This window comes from Triticum dicoccoides, chromosome 5B, assembly GCF_002162155.2.
Source record: "Triticum dicoccoides isolate Atlit2015 ecotype Zavitan chromosome 5B, WEW_v2.0, whole genome shotgun sequence".
Classification (NCBI taxonomy): Eukaryota; Viridiplantae; Streptophyta; class Magnoliopsida; order Poales; family Poaceae; genus Triticum; species Triticum dicoccoides.
The window spans coordinates 321,920,204-321,939,032 of NC_041389.1; the positions used below are offsets into that span (position 1 = coordinate 321,920,204).

Here is an 18,829-nt window from a genome sequence, read left to right on the forward strand (position 1 = left end):
GTTAACTGCACGATTTGCTTCAAACAGGCAAAGAATTAATTCTGTCTCTAATATCTCATTGTAGATTATATCCAATTAGATAATGGCTTTCGTCTGTGATCCATATACCTTTGCTTTGTGTACTCAGTTTAATCTATGAAATTATTGCTCAATTATGTTTAAGTCCAAATTAGATACTATATATCCAATTAATTGGCTGATGTTATCTCATTTACAAATTAATACTATATCCAATTTGTATCATAAGATTCGTCATGAAAAATTCTATTTTATTAATTTTAAATTATAGATGTTCATTACTCTCAGAGACGGACCTAGGATTGGGCCAAGCCCAGGGCCCAGGCTGATACAGCAACAAAGTAAATCAACCTAACGCCCCAGACCCAGGCCCCCCCGGCCTGGGTCCTGGATCCGCCACTGATTATTCTATAATCTTGATCGAAAAACATGTATATGTATGTCTTTCACGAAAATCTTATACAGCTTCAAAGATCAAACGCCCAGGGGTTCTCCCTTCTGATCTCCGCCTCCTCCTCCGGCGTGAAGTCGTTCTCGAGGTTGAACATCTTGCGTATGCCCTCGACCGGCTGGCCCTTGACCATGTCGGCCGCCGTCTGGCAGCTCAGGTCCAGGAGCCCCTTGACGTCAAGGTAGTTGGCGGCGAGGATGAGGTCGAACAGCGTCGCCTGGTCCACGGCAATGAACTTGGCGTCGAAGCTCTTCAGGTCCTCCTTCTCGCTGGCGCTGGCGTTGTTGTCGTCGACGACGACGTGCTTGTTGCAGTACTCGATGACCTTGCTGAGGGTCTTCGCGGGGACGTTGGGGAGGGGGATCCCGTTGTCGGCGCAGCCGTCCTCGATCATGTGTTTGATGGTCTGCGACATCTTGCCCACCTCCTCCGTGATCTCGAAGCTCTCGCCGTCGGAGCTGATCAGCGTGAACATCTTGTTGCTCTCGTCGCCCACGGCAACCACCTCGCCGCTGCTGCTTGCGCCCGCCGCCGTCGAAGCCATGGTTCCCGCTTGCTTGGATCTCGTCGACTCTTGATCTTGATCGTAAGCTTGGATCGATTTGGTTCAGGCCACCTAGGACTCCCGTATGTAAAGGGCCAGACAAGGCAACAAGAGACCGACTCGATGTACTACTCAGGTTTCGAGATGGATCGGATCTCTTGTCGGACGCGACAATGATTGATCTCACGGAATCAGTCAAGAGTACGTATGCCTTTCAAACATTGAGAGTGGTTTTTCAGCTCCCGGGTGCCCCTACGCCTTCTATGAACAGTAAATTCGAAAAATTCCAAGGCGCCAAGACCGTCACCAGGGGCGTGGTGATCACCACGCGCGCCTCTTCCAGCGACGCGGTGACCGGCCGAAGCGGCAACCGCCACGCGCGCCTCTTCCATTGGCGCGGTGGCCGGCCGAAGCAGCAACCGGCGGCCATCACCACGGATCAGACAAGGAGGAGAAGAGGCCGGACATCTCACCGGCGAGTGCTCGCTCCTCCCTTTTCTGGTGTCTCCGTTGTTTTCGCTCTTTAGTAGAAGTACGTGCTCATAACGTGTTTGAGATCGAAAAGAACAAATGATCAAACTAGACGAAGTGCTATATATATAGCAATGGAACAGTCGTTTTACAAGGGGGCTTTCTTTATATCGTTCAAAAAAAAAAGGGGGGCGCCGGTTCGGATGGAACCAATGTGGCGGTTGCTCCAAATTTCCCTCCCATCATGCAAAAAAATAAAATGAATAAAGTATGGGCGGAACCAAAAATATTTTAATGATTCCACGCAAAAATAATATTTTAATGATATATACTAAAATGTAAAAAAAATGGTGATTTGTTTTCAAGTTTGTGAACACGTATCACTCCATTTCGTATCCATTGTAGCACGGGAGCACTTGTATCCCGCACTTGAAAGTATTAAAGGATGAGGGAGCACTATACAGACAAATTTTGGCATAATACTCCCTCCATGTCAGATTACAAAAAATACAGCGGAGTATATTAGATTTGCTCCAAGTCAAATTAGGTTAGGCCTGACCAAGTTTATAGAAACGTATGAACATTTGCAATACCGAGTATAAACGATATAAAAATATATTTCTTTATGAATCTCATAATATTGATTTGGTACTGCAGATGTTGATAACCTTTTCTAAAGACTTGGTCAAAATTTACAAAGTTTGACTTGAGACAACTAATCTGCACTATATTTTGACATGGAGGGAGTAAATACGAATGAATATAAATGTCTCGTCAATGAAACAGGAGTTAAGAGAGCGAAATGGCCTCCTCAATGAAACAATCAAATAATTGACAAATAATCTGACAACGTTCGCATGAACTACCGAACAACATGAACAACTTTGAAGGGATGACGTCTCCAATGTACAACAGTTGGTTCAAATCCCATGAAACAACAAACAGAATGGACCAGACAGCAGACTTTCTCCCCTCCCCATTTGCTGTATCGAACTCCTTGGAGGGAACCAAATGAGCATAAATCTGTGTAGTAATGGATCATGTTGCTGAACAACGCCAGCTTCACAGATTCGCGAGTGGCTGGCATTCATAACGTTCACAGATACGAAAGGCTAAAACATGGTTGAATTGGTGACAACAACTTATTGGTCAGTGATCCATTTTCATGTCAGTGATCTTCTGGCAGGGTCTTCTATGTAACTCGGTTTTTTTTATTTCCTTGATGGCTATGCATCATCTGTGCCTGCAGAAGCTGCACCCTTTTTATTCCTGGTAACTTTGCTTGCTGGAAAGTGAAGCCTTGCGTACAGTGGTCTTGGTGCTCTTGATGTCCTATCAAAGCCCCTCACACAAACAAATCCTGCAGATGTTCGTTCAGACGTATAAACATCTACTTTCCCAAGTAAAAATGTTACTGGAAATCTCCCAAATGAACTTAAATGAAATCTCATCAATAGCATTCTACCCCATTATAGCTCCCTCCAACAATCCTCATGGACAAATACGCTATCCACATTGATATATATATATATACATATATATATATATATATATATATATATATATACACTTTTGTTTATTTCCAATAGATAATCCTCCAATTCCCACAGCTTTTCTTTGTTTGACAGATAAAACCGACATCTTAGACATGTTTATCCTCTTGGGAGCTGTTACTGTTAAATCACATAAATTTATGTTTCTGTCTGATGCAACAAAGTTCATATTTGACCAATATATTTCAAAGTAATCATATTTTTTGTGTAAAATTACATAAGTTAATTTTGTATTAAAAAATGCTTCCATAATGTTACGCATTTATGGGCTTCACAAGTTTTTTGGCAAATATTAGTCATCTGAGGTACATCCTGGAACATAAAATAAGACAAGAAATATTTGACTCCAGGAAATAGTTTTGATCGCAGCATCCCTAATTATAAATGACAAAAACATTTAGATGATTACCTCTCCAGAAGCACTGCTGTATGTCTTCAGTTGTTAAACCTGCAAAAGAAACATGCAAAGTATAATCATCTACACATTCTCGATGTGGTAATCTAATTATTAACCTTTGCCATGTTTTATATTCGTCTAGTAGAAGATAATCCGCCAAAAAAATATTGTTTGTTTATACAAGGTTAATAATGTTAGTATAAAACTCAAGCGTTGACACAGGACAAATGGATGTGGGAGTACATTCTGGTGCTTAAAACAGATGCAATCTCCCATGCGTGAACGTAAAACCAGGTAAAAATTGGAAGCAAGGAATTTTGCTGAATATATCATTTTCCATAACATCTAGTACTTCCCAGTTAAACTTTTTTGTGCAGTCAGCTAATTTCTAGCATAATTTAAGGTTTACCGAATTTTATTACAAAGTGATTTCTTCATTCGTATAATAATATTTCAATCCATCATTCCGTTTTGTAGTTGAAACTCCAACATCAATGCAAGCCCCAACGTAACATCGCCACCTAATGTCTCCACACATGTGCTAATCGTGCATGAGAACGTATTTCTATGTGTCTATCTAGACGGTGGAAATGAACTGATGAGCTTTGCTTGGGAATAAAGCCTCATCAAATATGCACAGATCGAATTTTCCCAATGAGTTTTCTAGTTTCCACATGACTGCACACCCTGCAGTACCACCACGGCCAGAGCAAAGACTTCAAGACATGCACCATCAAGGATCTTGGTCCAGTGATTTGATAGCCTGAATCCCATTCAATACCACCGCCCCTATTTCTTCTGTTTTTGAATCTCGGTTTTGCCTCGGTTTGCTTGTTGCTGTGGAGTCGAAGCTGCAGCGGCAGGGCCCTGTGGTGTACGATGACTGGCTGCATGTAGCCTGTTCGGCGATCTTCCTTGGCGCCAGCTGTGCCTGGTTTTGTTCTTCTGAGTTCTCCGTCAGAGTCGGAGCTGTGTTGTCTGGCTGTAGGTCGACTTGTCGTCGATGAGGGTGGGCTTTGCCCTGTGTGTTTCAGTCTATGGGAGTGGGGCTTGGCCCTTGTTGTTCCGGTTTTTGCCCGGTTTTCCGTAATTAACTGGGCAATTCTCTTCTGCTTAATTAATAGATGAGGCAATCTTTGCCTCCGTTTCGAAAAAAAATAATGCGATTAGTGTACATGCTCTTCCATCTTGTGTTCTTCATGTTCCTTTGGCAGTTGGTACTAGTATTGCATGGGACAGCTAGATGTTCATATATGCCAAAAACTAATCTCTTGCCATATTACCATGACTAAAGGAAGTCCAACAAAATTAGTGGGAATAAAATAATAGTCAGCAGGTAACATCAACTGGAGTTCTACTGACAGTACTTTATTTTGCCTATCTCAAACTTCTCAGTCAATCTATATGGTTTGTTTTGAAAGATAAGAAACCCACCACAGTGCAATCAAATGCTGAATCCTTGGTTCTCGTTAGGGATATACCCTATGTTTTTAAAGCGTCCCTAAGGCGACGCCTAGGCGTCGAAGCGCTCCCCCTCCGCTTTGGAAAATCGACCGCTTTGGGCGCCTAGGCGTCCAAAGCGCCCGCCTAGGCGTCGCCTAGGCGCCAAAGCGCCCCCCCTCCCTAAGGCGGTAAGGCGTCGCCTTAAAAACATAGGATATACCTTTAAAGATTGAAGGAACTGAAGTTCCGAAGTAAACTGTTCTCCTAGGGAGGTCCCATATCCATCTCCTCGGAACATCAACTGGGTTTCGGCTTGAGTCGTGATCAGCAAATACCTGCAGTATAACATTTGAACAGCTAGTAACTATAATATCAGGAACATTTGTATTTCTGTTGATGCTATTATACCATTCCAACTATGAACAGATGTAACTCAGTCATTACCTCATTTACTTGGAAATATGTCCCATTAAGTGGAAAGCTTCCTCTCATAGCTGTTCGACACGGTACCTATTTGAGTTAATTCAACAAAAAGATAGTTAGGCACTACCATTTTGAAGATAGTAATATGTAAGCTCATTGGGTCATTGATATTTGACATACTGAACTTTTGTACAGTAGATAACAGTAGATAATCTACTCCATGGATTAATTCACGGCCAGGTAGCTTACTACTACAACATATTCGACACATACATAAATCTAAAATTTTGATGTTCACTCTCATCATACAATGTGGATGGTATGTACAACATGGGCCATAGCGGTTCTCAACCAAACACAATATAAGTAATGCCACTGTTTCTTGACTTCCAAATTGCATAATGCGTGAATGAAAAGTGACAATGAGGGGAAGTCGTCGGTTTGCTCCTCACATACTCAAAAGGATCAGACCGATCGATCTCACCATGCCATGCACAAACACCAAAATTGTATACCCGTTAATACATCACACAATTAGTTGAGACGAAGGATTTTTAACACAAATCATTTGTCTCCGTTAGAGCACGCATCATCTATTAAGAGTTCAGGATTTTAAAGACAACTTAGGAATCATTTCCCAAAATCTATAGCTGATATGAACCTTGGGGTTCCCATTAAAGATAACCATCATGTAGAGGAAGGCCAGACATCAGGCTTGAAGGGGATTGGTGTTTAGAAGGGGGGTGATGGATGCATTGAGATGAGAGAACTTTTGGGAGAGAATAGTATTCATCCGTTAGGATGCATATAGGAGGATCGAAAATTGAGTTCTGAGCATGGGGACAATGGAGAACTTTATTTTGAAGTTCAAAAAAACGAATTCGTACGGCTTGAAAAATTTCAAAATTTTGTGTACATGCACATATAGCAGCGCAGTATAACGTGCCAAAATTTCACCAATATACGTGCTTGCATGTGAGAGATACAAAAAAGACAAAATACATGCAAATTTGGGGCCAGTTTTTTTTTTGTTTTTGGGCCGAAATTTTGTCTTTTTTGTGCGGCTTACAATACAACGTATTTTTGAACGAACTTTCACACGTACTTAAGACCACATGCATGCGTATTCATGTAAAAAAATCAAATCTTTTAAGCACTTGTTTTGGGGGGTTCAAAATGAAGTGCTCCGTTGCCCCCATGTTCTGAAAATCCATCTTAATAGGAGGATCCACTTATCTCTTTTTGGACTCCAACTCTAATAATTCCTTACTAGCTTACAAATTAGCTTCTTAACTTGATATATCGTAATAATGGAGTCTTCCTAATCAATGGTGGAGTTGGACACTGGTTTCCTACAGAGCATCTTGCTGGCCAGCCACTTAGTACTGTTCTGGCAAGTATATTACATAAATGAGTAACGTACCAAAATTGTTCCTCTGACTGTTTGAGCCTGCGCCTCTCGCATACTGTTGCAACTGAAGCATGCACTGCTGTCACATAGTTTACCGCTCTCATTGGAGTTGCATGCTGTCTTGGGTGCATCAATTGACTGAGCTGTTTCACCTGTTTTATATTTGAATGAACATTAGCAGCCCTCAACTGTACAGGGAGTATGACAGCCATAATACTTCAGCTTATAATGTGTTTCTTACCTGGGGTCCATATAGAGAGTAGATACGGGCAAGGATCATCAGGCTCTCTTTGGTCGTACTGCACAAAAGAAAGAATTTTTTTTAATTGTAATCTTATTTCACATTTAGCACAGTAATTTTTTTGATAATGACCGATGAACTCACTCCTTCAAGAAGTGGATGTGAGTCCGGCAGTTCATAGCTGCAGCCATGTAGAAAACAGAGAAGCCAAATAATGAGAACATTTCAGTACAGATCCTGTGTAAATTTCTTTGCTGTACTAGCAACATAACAAAAGATACGAAGGTACTATAGTTGATACTGGTTTTGTGGAAGACAAGGACATACACTTGATGCTCTGTTCTTAGGCGACTAACATTCTTGAGCCTAGGAGTCGGGATAGATGCAGCTTCCGGAGTTATGGCAACCAAGGCACTTGACATATCAGCATCTTCCATTTCAATGTTATTGACTTGCATATAATTCTTGAGATTCTGTGCAAACTCCTCGAAATTAAGCTTGATTGTAGGAATTTCTTCAGGATCATCAAGAAAAATATCCTCTATGGCACTCTCTCTCATCTCTGCAGTCTCTGGTTCTGGTTCCGGACTTGCTGGCTCCTCAATGATTGGCTGGCGATTGTCCAGAATATGGTCATGGGCATTTGCATTCCAGTCAAGTTGATTTAAACGCATAGAACTTATGTATGGCTGCTGGCAGCTCCCTGAAGCAATTGGGTTTCCTGACGTAACCAAACTCTTCTCTTCAGGTCCAGGAAGAGCAAGTCTAGCACTGTACCAAAAAAAAAACTTATTAGCAGTGAACTTTTCGTATTGAAATTGGAATAGAAACAAACCTTTTAGCAAGCCATCCATTGGCACTTTATTTGTTCTATCGAAAGAATTCATAGTTTTGCTAAGTTTGTGAAATCTATTGGACTGGAATAAAATCTTTTCCAACAACCCAATTTTTTTTCCAACGAAACCAACTAACAAATTTTTTGCAGGGAAATATCATCAGTCGCTGCCGTCAAGAAAGTAGATGGTTAGCTTTTTATCCACGAGGGAGGTATTTTAGCTACAAATTAACACACTGCAATACACAGGTTCCACAGGAAAATAGGTCCCACAAACATGATAGAAGTTTAAATACCAGAGTGCAAGATGCATAGTTGATTAGCCCAGTACAGTGTATATCAAACTGTACATATATCTTGATAAATTACCTTGCAAATGCACTTGCAAAGTGCTTGCATTCAGCTCTCATTGGGCATGCATTGCAATTTGGCTTACTTTTTGTACAAAATACCTAACAGGGGAAAGAAGTAAAATAATTCAGTAACACACAGTAAGTCAGTTACATGTTGCTTTAATATATCTCATGTTCACCTTTCCAAACGTTATCATTTGATAGTGAAGCTCGTACCTGCACATAGTAAATTTTAACTATATAGCTGCAGATAAAGTCCTTTTCCAAAATAAGTAATTAACTGGGTTTCTAAGACTTACAATGTCCGTTGATCAAGCTTGCATAATCGAGGCCAGAGGTATTTCTGTATGTTCTCCAGCATTGGATACCTTCAAATTTGCATGATCAAACTCAGTAATTTGTGTATATACTAGTCAAACCAACCACAAGGATTTGAGGGCACTTACAGCTCCAACAGATGCAACTGAAGAGACTCAGGTAGGGGTTGAAGTGGCACCCATCCCAGCCTCACACAAATCCTACCAACATTTGTGTCCACCTACATAATCAAATGATACTGATGAACCTCCAAAATTAAATAAATAAATTTAACAAAATTTGGAATGGGAGGACATACAGGGAAAGCCATATGATGGAGTGTCAAAAGACGCACACACTCTACACTTTTCAGTCCAAGACCTCTAATGCTTAAGAGGTACTCCCTGAAAGAGACAACAGCAAGGAGGTTATAATTTTTAAATGTCAAAACTGTTCAACAAAAGAAATTTATATGCATTTATAGCCCATTGTGCGATGCCGCATAATATAATATGCTGCAAACATTTATTTCGGTCGACCATGCAAACTTCCCGAGTGAACGGTCATACAAGAGAATTGGACAAAAAACATTCATCTAAGGTTGAGGTCACATGGTCCATAACTTTTAGAATAACCCTTTTACATGTTGAAAAAACATTTTGAGGGCTCCCATCATCTCAAGACCCTATGAGTCCATCAATGATAACTTTTTAAATAACAAACACGTCTGCATGTATGCACTCAGTTATGACTTATGGCAGTGTTGAATTGGTCTTTTGATATGCATCCATATGTAACAAGAATGAAACACCACAAGAAAGCAGTCAGTGAACTATTGGTTCCACCCCTAATTGAGTTTTTGTTCAGCATCTTGTATTTGTTCAAAGAAGAAAAGGAGCACCAGATACTTCTTCCAGCCCAAAACAAAAATGACTAGTCTTTACTTTGCAGTTCCAAAATGCGACTTCGGCCATTAATGTGTAACATGGTATGTTAATTAAAGTCTATAAAGCTACTTTTCATAAGAATATGACCATTAGTTTTCTTGTGATAGGTCTACATATTTGTAATAGTATATGTGGCTAAGTATAATAAAATTTGAGTGGGGGCAGAATTACAGATCTACATGAGAGACCCTGCATTATTCTGATATGATCAAGCACCTCAGTCCAGATTATGTGCAGTTAAAGCCATTTATACATAATTGTCAAGGAGGCCCTTTTAAGAGTCACAGCTGAGTTGACAGGTTAACTACAATTTTAATCAGACCCATGTAGGTGGGATTTTGTTAAATCAGCTCCTCAACAAAGGTCGTCTATGTTTTTTTAGATTGTTTTTGTACAATCAGGATCCTCAACAAAAACAGGTCAAATTAGCATGTTGCAAAATGGCAGTGAAATAAATAACTGATGTGGACATTAGCATGTTGCATCAAAGCAGCATGAGATGCATTGAGTGGCCAACAAGACACAGTAGGCAAGGATGTTTTGGTGTTAGACAACTTGAATTCAGAAAGTGAGTAAGAAACAGAATTAGGATAGAATGCTTAGGAAGAGTTTAGGAGGATTAAGAAAACATGGATTGTATACATCTACTAGGAGGTTTCCTAGTTAGAATACGGCAGGTCAAATTAAGACTTAAGAGATAGGAGTATTATTTAGTATTGGCTTGTGTAACTTTTGAGGGAATCAAGCAAGAAAAATCAATCTATTCTCTCCAAGTTGTTCTCTCTTTCAACCTATGTTAACCCAATCCTTAGCAGAAAAGTGTTGGATGAGTAACTTCTGAGGAAATCAAGCTAGAAGATTCGATCTATTATCTCAAAGTTATTCTCTCATCTCAACCTATGTCTACTCAATCCCAAGCAGCCATGTTGTCTGGTTATCTTCAAAACAGTAGTTATCGCATTGTGGATGATGGTTCACAACAATAACACAAACCAGTACATGTACAAATTTTAGCAATGAAACCTGGTTACAAAATCAACAGAGAACCCTGTATAATTTTGCCTCAAATAACAATGATGGAAGACAATGTATAGAACAAACAAGTACAGTTATAAATGTTGTGCTAAAGCTGTGACAAAAAATATGGATCGGAGGGAGTAGCTTACTTTGCTTTGTCTGGATCGACATATCGCAACCATTCAAGGTCAATGCTCCCATGGTCTCTCACCACCCGGTTTAGAAAATCCTACAATGGAAATTGCTAAAGATGAGTATACATGACCGAACCATGACCATTTCAACAAATAGGCAAGTCTAGATTGAATTGCCCACATGTCTAAATACAGAACTTCATTTAATAACTATTTTTTGGCATACTTACTTGTATCCGCTCTGAGAGCATGTTGTTCATTCCTCGCTCTCTAATTGTGTTAGATATTTCCTTCACATCTATTTGCCTTATTGTTTCCCAATCAAGTGCATCCTTTGCATTCTCACCTCTTCCTTCGTTTCCTCGACTAGCAAGAACTTCTTTTCTTAAAATATCCCAATCATATGTTCTCTTTTTACCAGCCCTTGCCTTCTTTGCTTTTGATCTGTCAGCAGGAACTTCAGGTAAAGCCTTATTAGTATCTTTGGGTTTCTCTATTGAGTCTGAAGCAATCCTCTCTAGGAGTTCAGAATTTGCTTTTTGATTTTGATACAAGTTTGAGGAACAATGACTCCCATCCATGTTTGATGAAAGTCCAACATTGCCATACTGTTGGCTACATTCTGACTGATAATTTTCACCTCCAATTTGCTTTGCTCTGGCAGTACATTCCTCTTGCAGATTCAAAGTTTCATGCTGTTTCACAAATGCAGCTACAACGTCATTTCTTTGAAGATTATTTTCACAGGACAATTGCTCCCTAGCAAATGACGCCGTCTCTGAACTTGATGGATGAAAATATTTATCCATTAATGTTGAAATCGAGTCAGCTCCTTGCGTCGCCATGGAAGGGAAAGGGATTTTGTCCTGACTTAAGGATCCATCTATACCGTATAGAAGAGCAGTTAAAGAATCAGTTGTTTGAGATCTATTTTCACTGTCAATTCCAGGAGAAGATAAAGAACAATCATATCTGATCTCAGCTGGTGTGACCCTGGAATCATATGTTCTATTAAGGCCAGTGTATACTGAGTGCTCTAAGTCATTGGAAAATGTTATATCTGGGAGATGAGCTCGGCCATTCTGGTGATAAGAGCCAGAAGCTTGAAGAGGTTGAGTCTTGCTGTTAAGGTTATGTACTTCACTGGGGATTGAACCCCTGTTTGTACATTGTATTGGAACTCCATCATATTCCTTTTCATTAGGCTTGCTCTTTAGCTCTTGCATCTTTAGAAGTTCTGTGTATGTGGTTGAATTGCTTGTACCATTGGCCATATTTCTGCCAACAAAGTCTTCTGCTGTAAAATTTAGCAATGTGCTTGGGAACATATGATCAGTCATGTGAAACAGATAATCAGGGGAACTTTGAGATGAAATAGCAGAGTTCTGTGATGAAACAACGTCCTCCAGTGCCCCATCTTCGACTTCAACAACGCTTTCAGTCCCCACAGCCGGTGGCTTGCCCTCATGCAGCCTAACCGGCAGTGTCCCATAAGAATTATAATAAACCCCTGCTGTACAGTCTACTCCATCTCCAGGAGAATTTCCAAACAACCCAGAACTGTTGCTTCCTTCCTTTTCTTCTGTTGTAACTAAGGAGCCTGTTGTGTTACTTCCCTCTTCAACAAGAATACCGCCCGGCAATTTGACAGAATCACCAAACAATCCAGAACAACCAACGTTCTCTGATGCTGTGTGAAACATCCTATCTGCAGATATTTTAGAGACTTCTGGCTTTGCAGGAAATTTTGCAGCAAGAGCCATAAACGCAGAGCTTCAAAACAGTAGAAGACAACAGTCAGACAAAAAACACAATCTCAGAATGCTAGTCACAAACAGCTTCCAGTTCAAATAGGCTGCAAGCTTTATTTCACCTGGAAAGATGGTCTGAAACATTCTGGGTGAGAAAAACACCCACTACTGAATCCACAACTGATCCTTTCCAGGGAGAGAAACGGCGATCTCCTGCAAACAGATAGAGGTCATTCAAGAGTTAGGTACCTTTCTGCAAAACCTATAAGCCATCATCGCATCCAATACAGTGCAACCCAAACCATTAATGATCTGTGATCATCCCATTAGCGTGAAGTCAGGAGTTCGAACATGAGTCCCTATAAGGTTCTGGAATGCAATATGTGGAGTAGCATATAGAAGGCCCTGTCAGGAATAAAGATTTGAAATAGTAGTATTACCTTGAACTAGATGCATGCGAGCAATGAACGAATCAATACGTCCTCGGAATATTCTCCTTTCTTCTTCAAGCCATTTCTCTTTGTCCTTATCCATCCCTTCGGAACCATCAACCATATCTGGCTCCATCAATAACTTCCACATTAGAGCAGTCACTGGATCAAGGTTCACTTTGGCCCGGGCATATTTTCTTTTCCCTTTCCCCTCATATGGAATAATTGCACCAAATTCTCCTTTGTAAGGGACAAGAGCACCATGCGGCTCAGCTGACCCGGTGTCATCTGATTTGTTTATGTCTAAGACTTTTATCTTTTGAATTATGAGATCCAAAGGATCCACTGGAGGTGCTATAGCTCCAGGAGAACTTTCTCCACTTCGTTCCGTATTAATCCCTTCGGAACCAGGAGACACTCCCGCATGAGGTCCAGAGATAACAGAAATATCCTCAATTGGCCATGGATCAGTATGGCTACCTTTGGATGCAAGTTCTGCACCAACCACCTTTTGCTTCCTTGGACGACCTCTAGGCTTTGGATTCTCACCAGGTTTTATCTCTTTTCTGGGTCGTCCTGGTTTTCGCTTCTCACTAGGTTTAGCTACAGTAGTTTCTCCACAAACCTCCACTTGATGATTCTCATTTCTCAGAACATCAGTACCTGGTGATGAATTTCTTGGACTGGTAAGGGGCATAATAACTTCTCCAGAAGTCTCCAGTTGGAAACCAAACTTTTTCATAGTGTTGTTACCTGTTGATTGGCCTGTTGGAGTGACAGGGAACCTAGAAATTTCACCATTGATGCTTCTGCCAAGCTCGTCGGAAGGACCAATGCAGAAATTATTTCGAGTATCATCCTGAGGGGCAGTGCTCTGATTATGCTGTTCAACAGGCAAATCTGACACTTCAATCGTGTTGCCTTCCCAAAACTGTGGTTGATGACTTCCAATTCTCGGACTACAGTTTTGATTTTGCAAGGTGTTTGGATTATTACTAGGCACCTGTGTAATTTTATCTGTTATGTGTCTGAAATGTTTATCAGGTGCTTCAACAGAATCACTGCATGCAGTGCCACGGATAGCAGGTCTATAATGTTCTTCGATCATTTCCGGTCTTTTAACCATATTGCATCCTGATCCTCCAAAACTAATCATTCCTCGGGAAGCTCGTGATTTCTCACGGGCTATCAGTCTTTGAGCATCAGCTAGGGTAAACACATTAGAGTTGATAGCTGAAACCACATTTGTATTCCGATTGTTTGACAAATACATAGTTGGGGTGGATGTGTTGCCCACAGCTCCATTCAGGCATTTACTATAATTATCTGTTCTCATTCTTTTGTAGGTTTCAGGAAAATATGACCCCTGAGAGGGTGCAGCATGGCACGCATCTACAGATGCCCATCCATTCCTCTGCTGGTCAAGATTCATACATAGTGGAATATGGGCACCATTGGAAGCATTGTGTTCTCTGGTGTCCAGTGCATGCACATGTGACGAGCTGTGTGAACCATGAAGTCCAAGTGCACCACCTGTTTGCCTGTAAGGACTAGGACTGGTGGTAAACTTTAAGTAGTCACTTATTGTTCCAAGCCCATTCAAATTTTCCATTGCAGAATGCCCTTCAATTTGCTTGGGAGGTGGGATTGGGCTTTGTGTCGATCTGTAGCCATGACATATTTGGTTGGTTACCCCTCCTTCTCTTAAACAAGAATTAAGATTGAAGTTTTCCCTCGTTGCAACCCCTTCAAAACACTGAGCAGGTGTAACTGGATTTTCTGGCATTCTTTGACAATTAGGCATCTGTTTGCCCATATGTGTTTCTCTTACAGAAGCTTGTGACGATGAAAGCAAGTATTCAGTAAAATTAGTTGGCATGCCCTGCATTAGAGTGATTGAACTGTTGAGATCAGGTAAACTTTTATCTGGCATGCCAGCACAGAGCTCTAGCAAAGGATTTGTTTGTAATGTTTCTGTTATTCCAGACTGAAAAAATTGCGCAGGCCCATCCAAAAAATTAGCATACTCATTCTGTATCTGATTCGTCGAACTATTGAGGTCAAATAATACTCCTTTTGGCATATTATGTGCAGGCAAAAACTGTGCATTAGCCATCTGATTGGCTGAACTGTAAATTGATGTTTTCATATTATCTGCAGGCAATAGCTGTGTATCAGCCATCTGATTGGCTGAACTGTACATTGAACTGGTGGTAAAATCCAAATGGCATGTCAACTGGCTTTGGACATTTCTTTGACCGGTAGAAGGCATGGATGGTTGATAGTCCTTGGGATCACAAGATACCACTTGAGCTTGGGATCCAGGATGTGTGTTCTCTTGTGGAACTTCCCCCTCAAAGTTCAAAGACCGCTTAGCGGGTTTCAGGGTAGCTTTGCGATGTGACTCAGCAGTCTGTTCTGAGGGAGGTTGGCCTGCTGGCATATTCTTACGGACATACTTTCTTTTACCAGATGGTTTTTCCTCCTTTGCCTTGGAAGGCTTTGGAGTTGCAGGCTTAGGAGGCTTTGATGGTTTCAGGACCTTTGGCCTGTGCTTTTTCCTCTTAGCCTTTGGTGGTGGGGTCTTGTTCAAGTCAATACCTCCAGTCGGTTCAGCAACATTTTCATGGTCTATAATTGTCCCAGCATCATTTCTAGTGACTTCAATTGGCCCAGCAGCACTTGTAATGCCAAACGAATGAGCAGACTCATCCTCCAACACTGCAACTGCAGTATTTCTAGTCTGCATCTCTATGGAAGTGTCCAACTGAGATGACATAATACTTGAGAAATAAAGATCGGCTGCACTCTGCGATTGAGGAAGCCATTGTCCAAAGCCCTGCATATTTCCTCAGTCTACTTAATCTCCCTGGCATACACAAATAGCCCGTGTGCCATGTGTTGCTGTGTAATTTCTTGTCACTCGTCAGGAACAGCAGGATTTGATCAGGCAGGGCCCTCCATCTGGTCTCCCAGTCTCCAGCTGCAAAATATCAAGGCACGGTGCATTAACCTCCAGTACAAACAGCCAGTGAAGCAACTGTTATATATACACAACCAAGACATTGTATTTAGCTAAAATATATCACTATTACTAAAAGCAAGGAGCCAATTGTCACCTTATCAGTGGCCAGCATGAAACTCCTTAGACACTTAGATCAAAACAATAAAATGAAAAAGAACAAAATAAAGTATGCACTGGAGTAACCATAAGTACTTCTGCGAAGTTCCTTTACACATACTATATCAAATATCCGCATTTGTCCTTTCCTGCCAAAGCATTGGCGTACTTAAACTATCCTGGTGCAAGAAAAAACATGGGCACTCACGTGCCCCCACCACTGCCCGTGGATGGCTAAATCACTTGTCACTTTACACCCATGTAAGCAACATTTTCCAAATCCATCTAAACAAGCCAAAAAAGTAATTGCGTGATCGCTCATCACACCCAACCGCCCCCTGTGGAACTCTGTCGTCGTAGTTTGTGGCCATGGTCCTCTCCCAAAATTCAACATTTCAACTCCCTTTACTATAACATCCGATCAATCAAAAACAAACTTTGACATGCTGAACTACAAATCAGGTTGAGCAACGTTCAATTTTCAGCTCGAGCAATACCAAATTTTATCACATCCAAGTTCTGATTCCCTCAACCACAATTTTCGATCCAACAAAATCGATATTTGAACACCTAACGAACAAACAGACTCTCCACTTGATTAATCACAGATATGTACTAGAACCCTGGGGGGAAACGCTCAAAAGTCAGATCTGGGAAGCCCGAGACGATACCTCCCGCTTGCAGCTCCGGGGGGGAGAGGGGAGGGAGGCGCCGGTGCCAGGCCGGGAGACGACCCCTCCAACCCTAGCTGCGTCCGCGCGACCTCGACCTCGGCAGAGAGAACGGGCGGCGCGAGCGAGCGAGGTCAAGGACGGCGGCGGCGAGGACGGCCGGCCCGCCGGCGAGGCGGATCGGGAGCTCGCGCGGGGAGAGGGGGTGAGTAGGATCGAGTGAGGGGAGGGTCTTGGGGGCGAAGAATCGAGCGAATCGAGTGGGGGAAGGCAGCACTGACTCGGTCGAGTGTTGGATTGTTCGTTTTTGGGGAAATGGGGAGAGGGGACAAATGGTGTTAGGTTGTGAGAGAGAGAGAAGAGCAGTGAAGGGGGAAGATTGTTGTGAGGATGACACCGCGTGATTGACCACGAGGGGGGAGGATCCCCTGCGGCTTTTAAATAAGGGACCTGGCATGTGCTTCTTCAGCAAGACTGTGTTTCCGTAGCAGTGAGTTACTTTTGAGATTTCGTACCAGGAAATGATGAAAGTTATTTATCATCCTCTTTAGCCACACATGATCAGGTGTCCCTATCGAGTCATCGGGGCGGGTGTACTAGTTGCCGCGGACGCGCGTACTTTTCAAACATAAAGTCTTAATATTATTTTCCGCGCGTCTCAATGGCCGACTCCATTGCTGATTATTCGACCGTTGAAACTAGCGGGTAAAGCTTTCGGCTTTATCATTTCAAATGAGTTCGGATTTTATTAAGAATGTCATATGATATATTGTTTATTTTAATTTTTTTTTGTCAATTCACATTAGTAGAGGTTGATGCAACGATGAAGCTAAACCAACGGTGAGATGGTTTCTGTTGTTAACAGATTTTCGTCTTCTTTGTTATCTTACATGTGAAGATTGGTCGTTGTTGTACATACAATCTTACAACTTGATTTTCTTTTGTATTCCCTTTGTAAAGAAGAGCATTAGTGATCTAAACGCTGTTATATTTCTTTACGGAGGGAGTACTTCTCTAAATTCAATTTAAATACATCATTGGATCATCCACTTTAATCTTCTATTCTTAACAAATTGCCGATACCCCCTCCCCCTCCTTCCCTGTCTCCACATCGCCTTTCGCTCTCTCTCCATGTCTTTGTCATGTCCCTTTGTCCCTCCTTTCTTGCCTCCCATGTCTCGTTGGTGTTCCCCTCTCATTCACCCTTCTACACTTCATCGCTTCTTCACTTAGTGCGCCAAGGGGCACCGATCACCACATGTCTATGGTTGCATTTATGAGCCCAAATGTGGTCAGTACTAAGCAGTGGCAAAATCGCCATGAATCAAGTGGCGACATCGACGTGTGATGTAGTGGGGGTTGCTGTCCACCCATATGTTTCGGTGCTTAGCCGAGTTTTTGGTATTTTGTTGTGCTTAATTTGTGTATGTGTGGTGTTTGGTTGTGAGAAATAGAAGATTGTTGTGAGAATGACGCTGATGATTGACCATGAGGGAAGAGGATCTCGCGTGTCTTTAATTAAGGAAGATATATGTGCTTCTTTAGCAAGTTTGGGTTTCCTAATAGATGTTAGTTAGTTTTGAGGTATTGCACAGAAACATGGTGGAAGTTATTTTTCATGTTACTTTATCCACGTCCAATCTGATGTCCCTCTCAAGCTACCAGGTGAAATGTACTAGTTATCGCGCGCACACGTTCCTTTCAAACATAATATTTTAATATTACTTTTTGCCTGTCGTTGAGACGACCAAACATAAGTTTAAAATTTACTTTTTACACTTCTCAAAGCCAACTTTGTTATTGATTATTCGACCGTTGAAGTCAGACGGTAAAGCTTCTAGCTTATTCCAAAGGAGTTCAACTTCTATTAATCACATCATGTTTGAATTTTTAATCGTTTTATTTGTCGGTTCATCACTAGAGGTTGATGTGATAATAAAACTACACAAATAATACACAATATGTCTATTTTTATTAGCAAAATTTTCATTCCGGGGGCATGCCCTTTTTTATCTTGTATGCAAAAACTGGTACTACATCCGTCCTGGTTTATAGGTCCCCTTTGTAGTTTGTTTCAAATTTTGACTAAAGATTTAACTAACAAAATGTTAATGCATGTCAAGAAAAATTATCTCATTGGATTCATATTTGGACATAGTTTTCAAAAATATAATGTTTGGTGACATGCGTGAACATTTTGTTAGTTTAATCTATGGTCAAAATTTGGCACGAAATACAATGGGGACCAATAAACCCGGACGAAGGTAGTACTGATGATATATATAGACACACACACACACACCATTATAGAAAATGCATC

The 18,829-nt window shown here is 41.3% G+C and overlaps 1 protein-coding gene and 1 pseudogene across 2 annotated transcripts; both read right to left on the reverse strand.

Annotated features, from left to right (window-relative positions):
* Nucleotides 1-403: 403 nt before the first annotated feature.
* On the reverse strand, nt 404-1,443 carry LOC119305452 (annotated as a pseudogene).
* A 783-nt stretch (nt 1,444-2,226) lies between these two features.
* On the reverse strand, nt 2,227-16,906 carry LOC119308682 (protein ROS1A-like). Of its 2 annotated transcripts, XM_037584816.1 has the most exons (19): nt 16,510-16,906; nt 13,471-15,700; nt 12,727-13,380; nt 12,409-12,499; nt 10,766-12,308; nt 10,551-10,630; nt 8,757-8,841; nt 8,587-8,678; nt 8,440-8,508; nt 8,320-8,356; nt 8,157-8,239; nt 7,280-7,723; nt 7,097-7,133; nt 6,953-7,010; nt 6,724-6,863; nt 5,322-5,387; nt 5,098-5,212; nt 3,447-3,485; nt 2,227-2,844 (listed from the first exon to the last, which is right to left on the reverse strand). In XM_037584816.1, exons 2-19 carry the CDS (start codon nt 15,560-15,562, stop codon nt 2,711-2,713), a joined length of 5,859 nt encoding a protein of 1,952 aa, XP_037440713.1. In that variant the 5' UTR covers nt 15,563-15,700; nt 16,510-16,906; the 3' UTR covers nt 2,227-2,710. The 2 variants fall into 2 exon arrangements, with proteins under 2 accessions (XP_037440713.1, XP_037440712.1); XM_037584815.1 differs by having other exon boundaries at nt 12,727-15,700.
* Between the last annotated feature and the right edge of the window lie 1,923 nt (nt 16,907-18,829).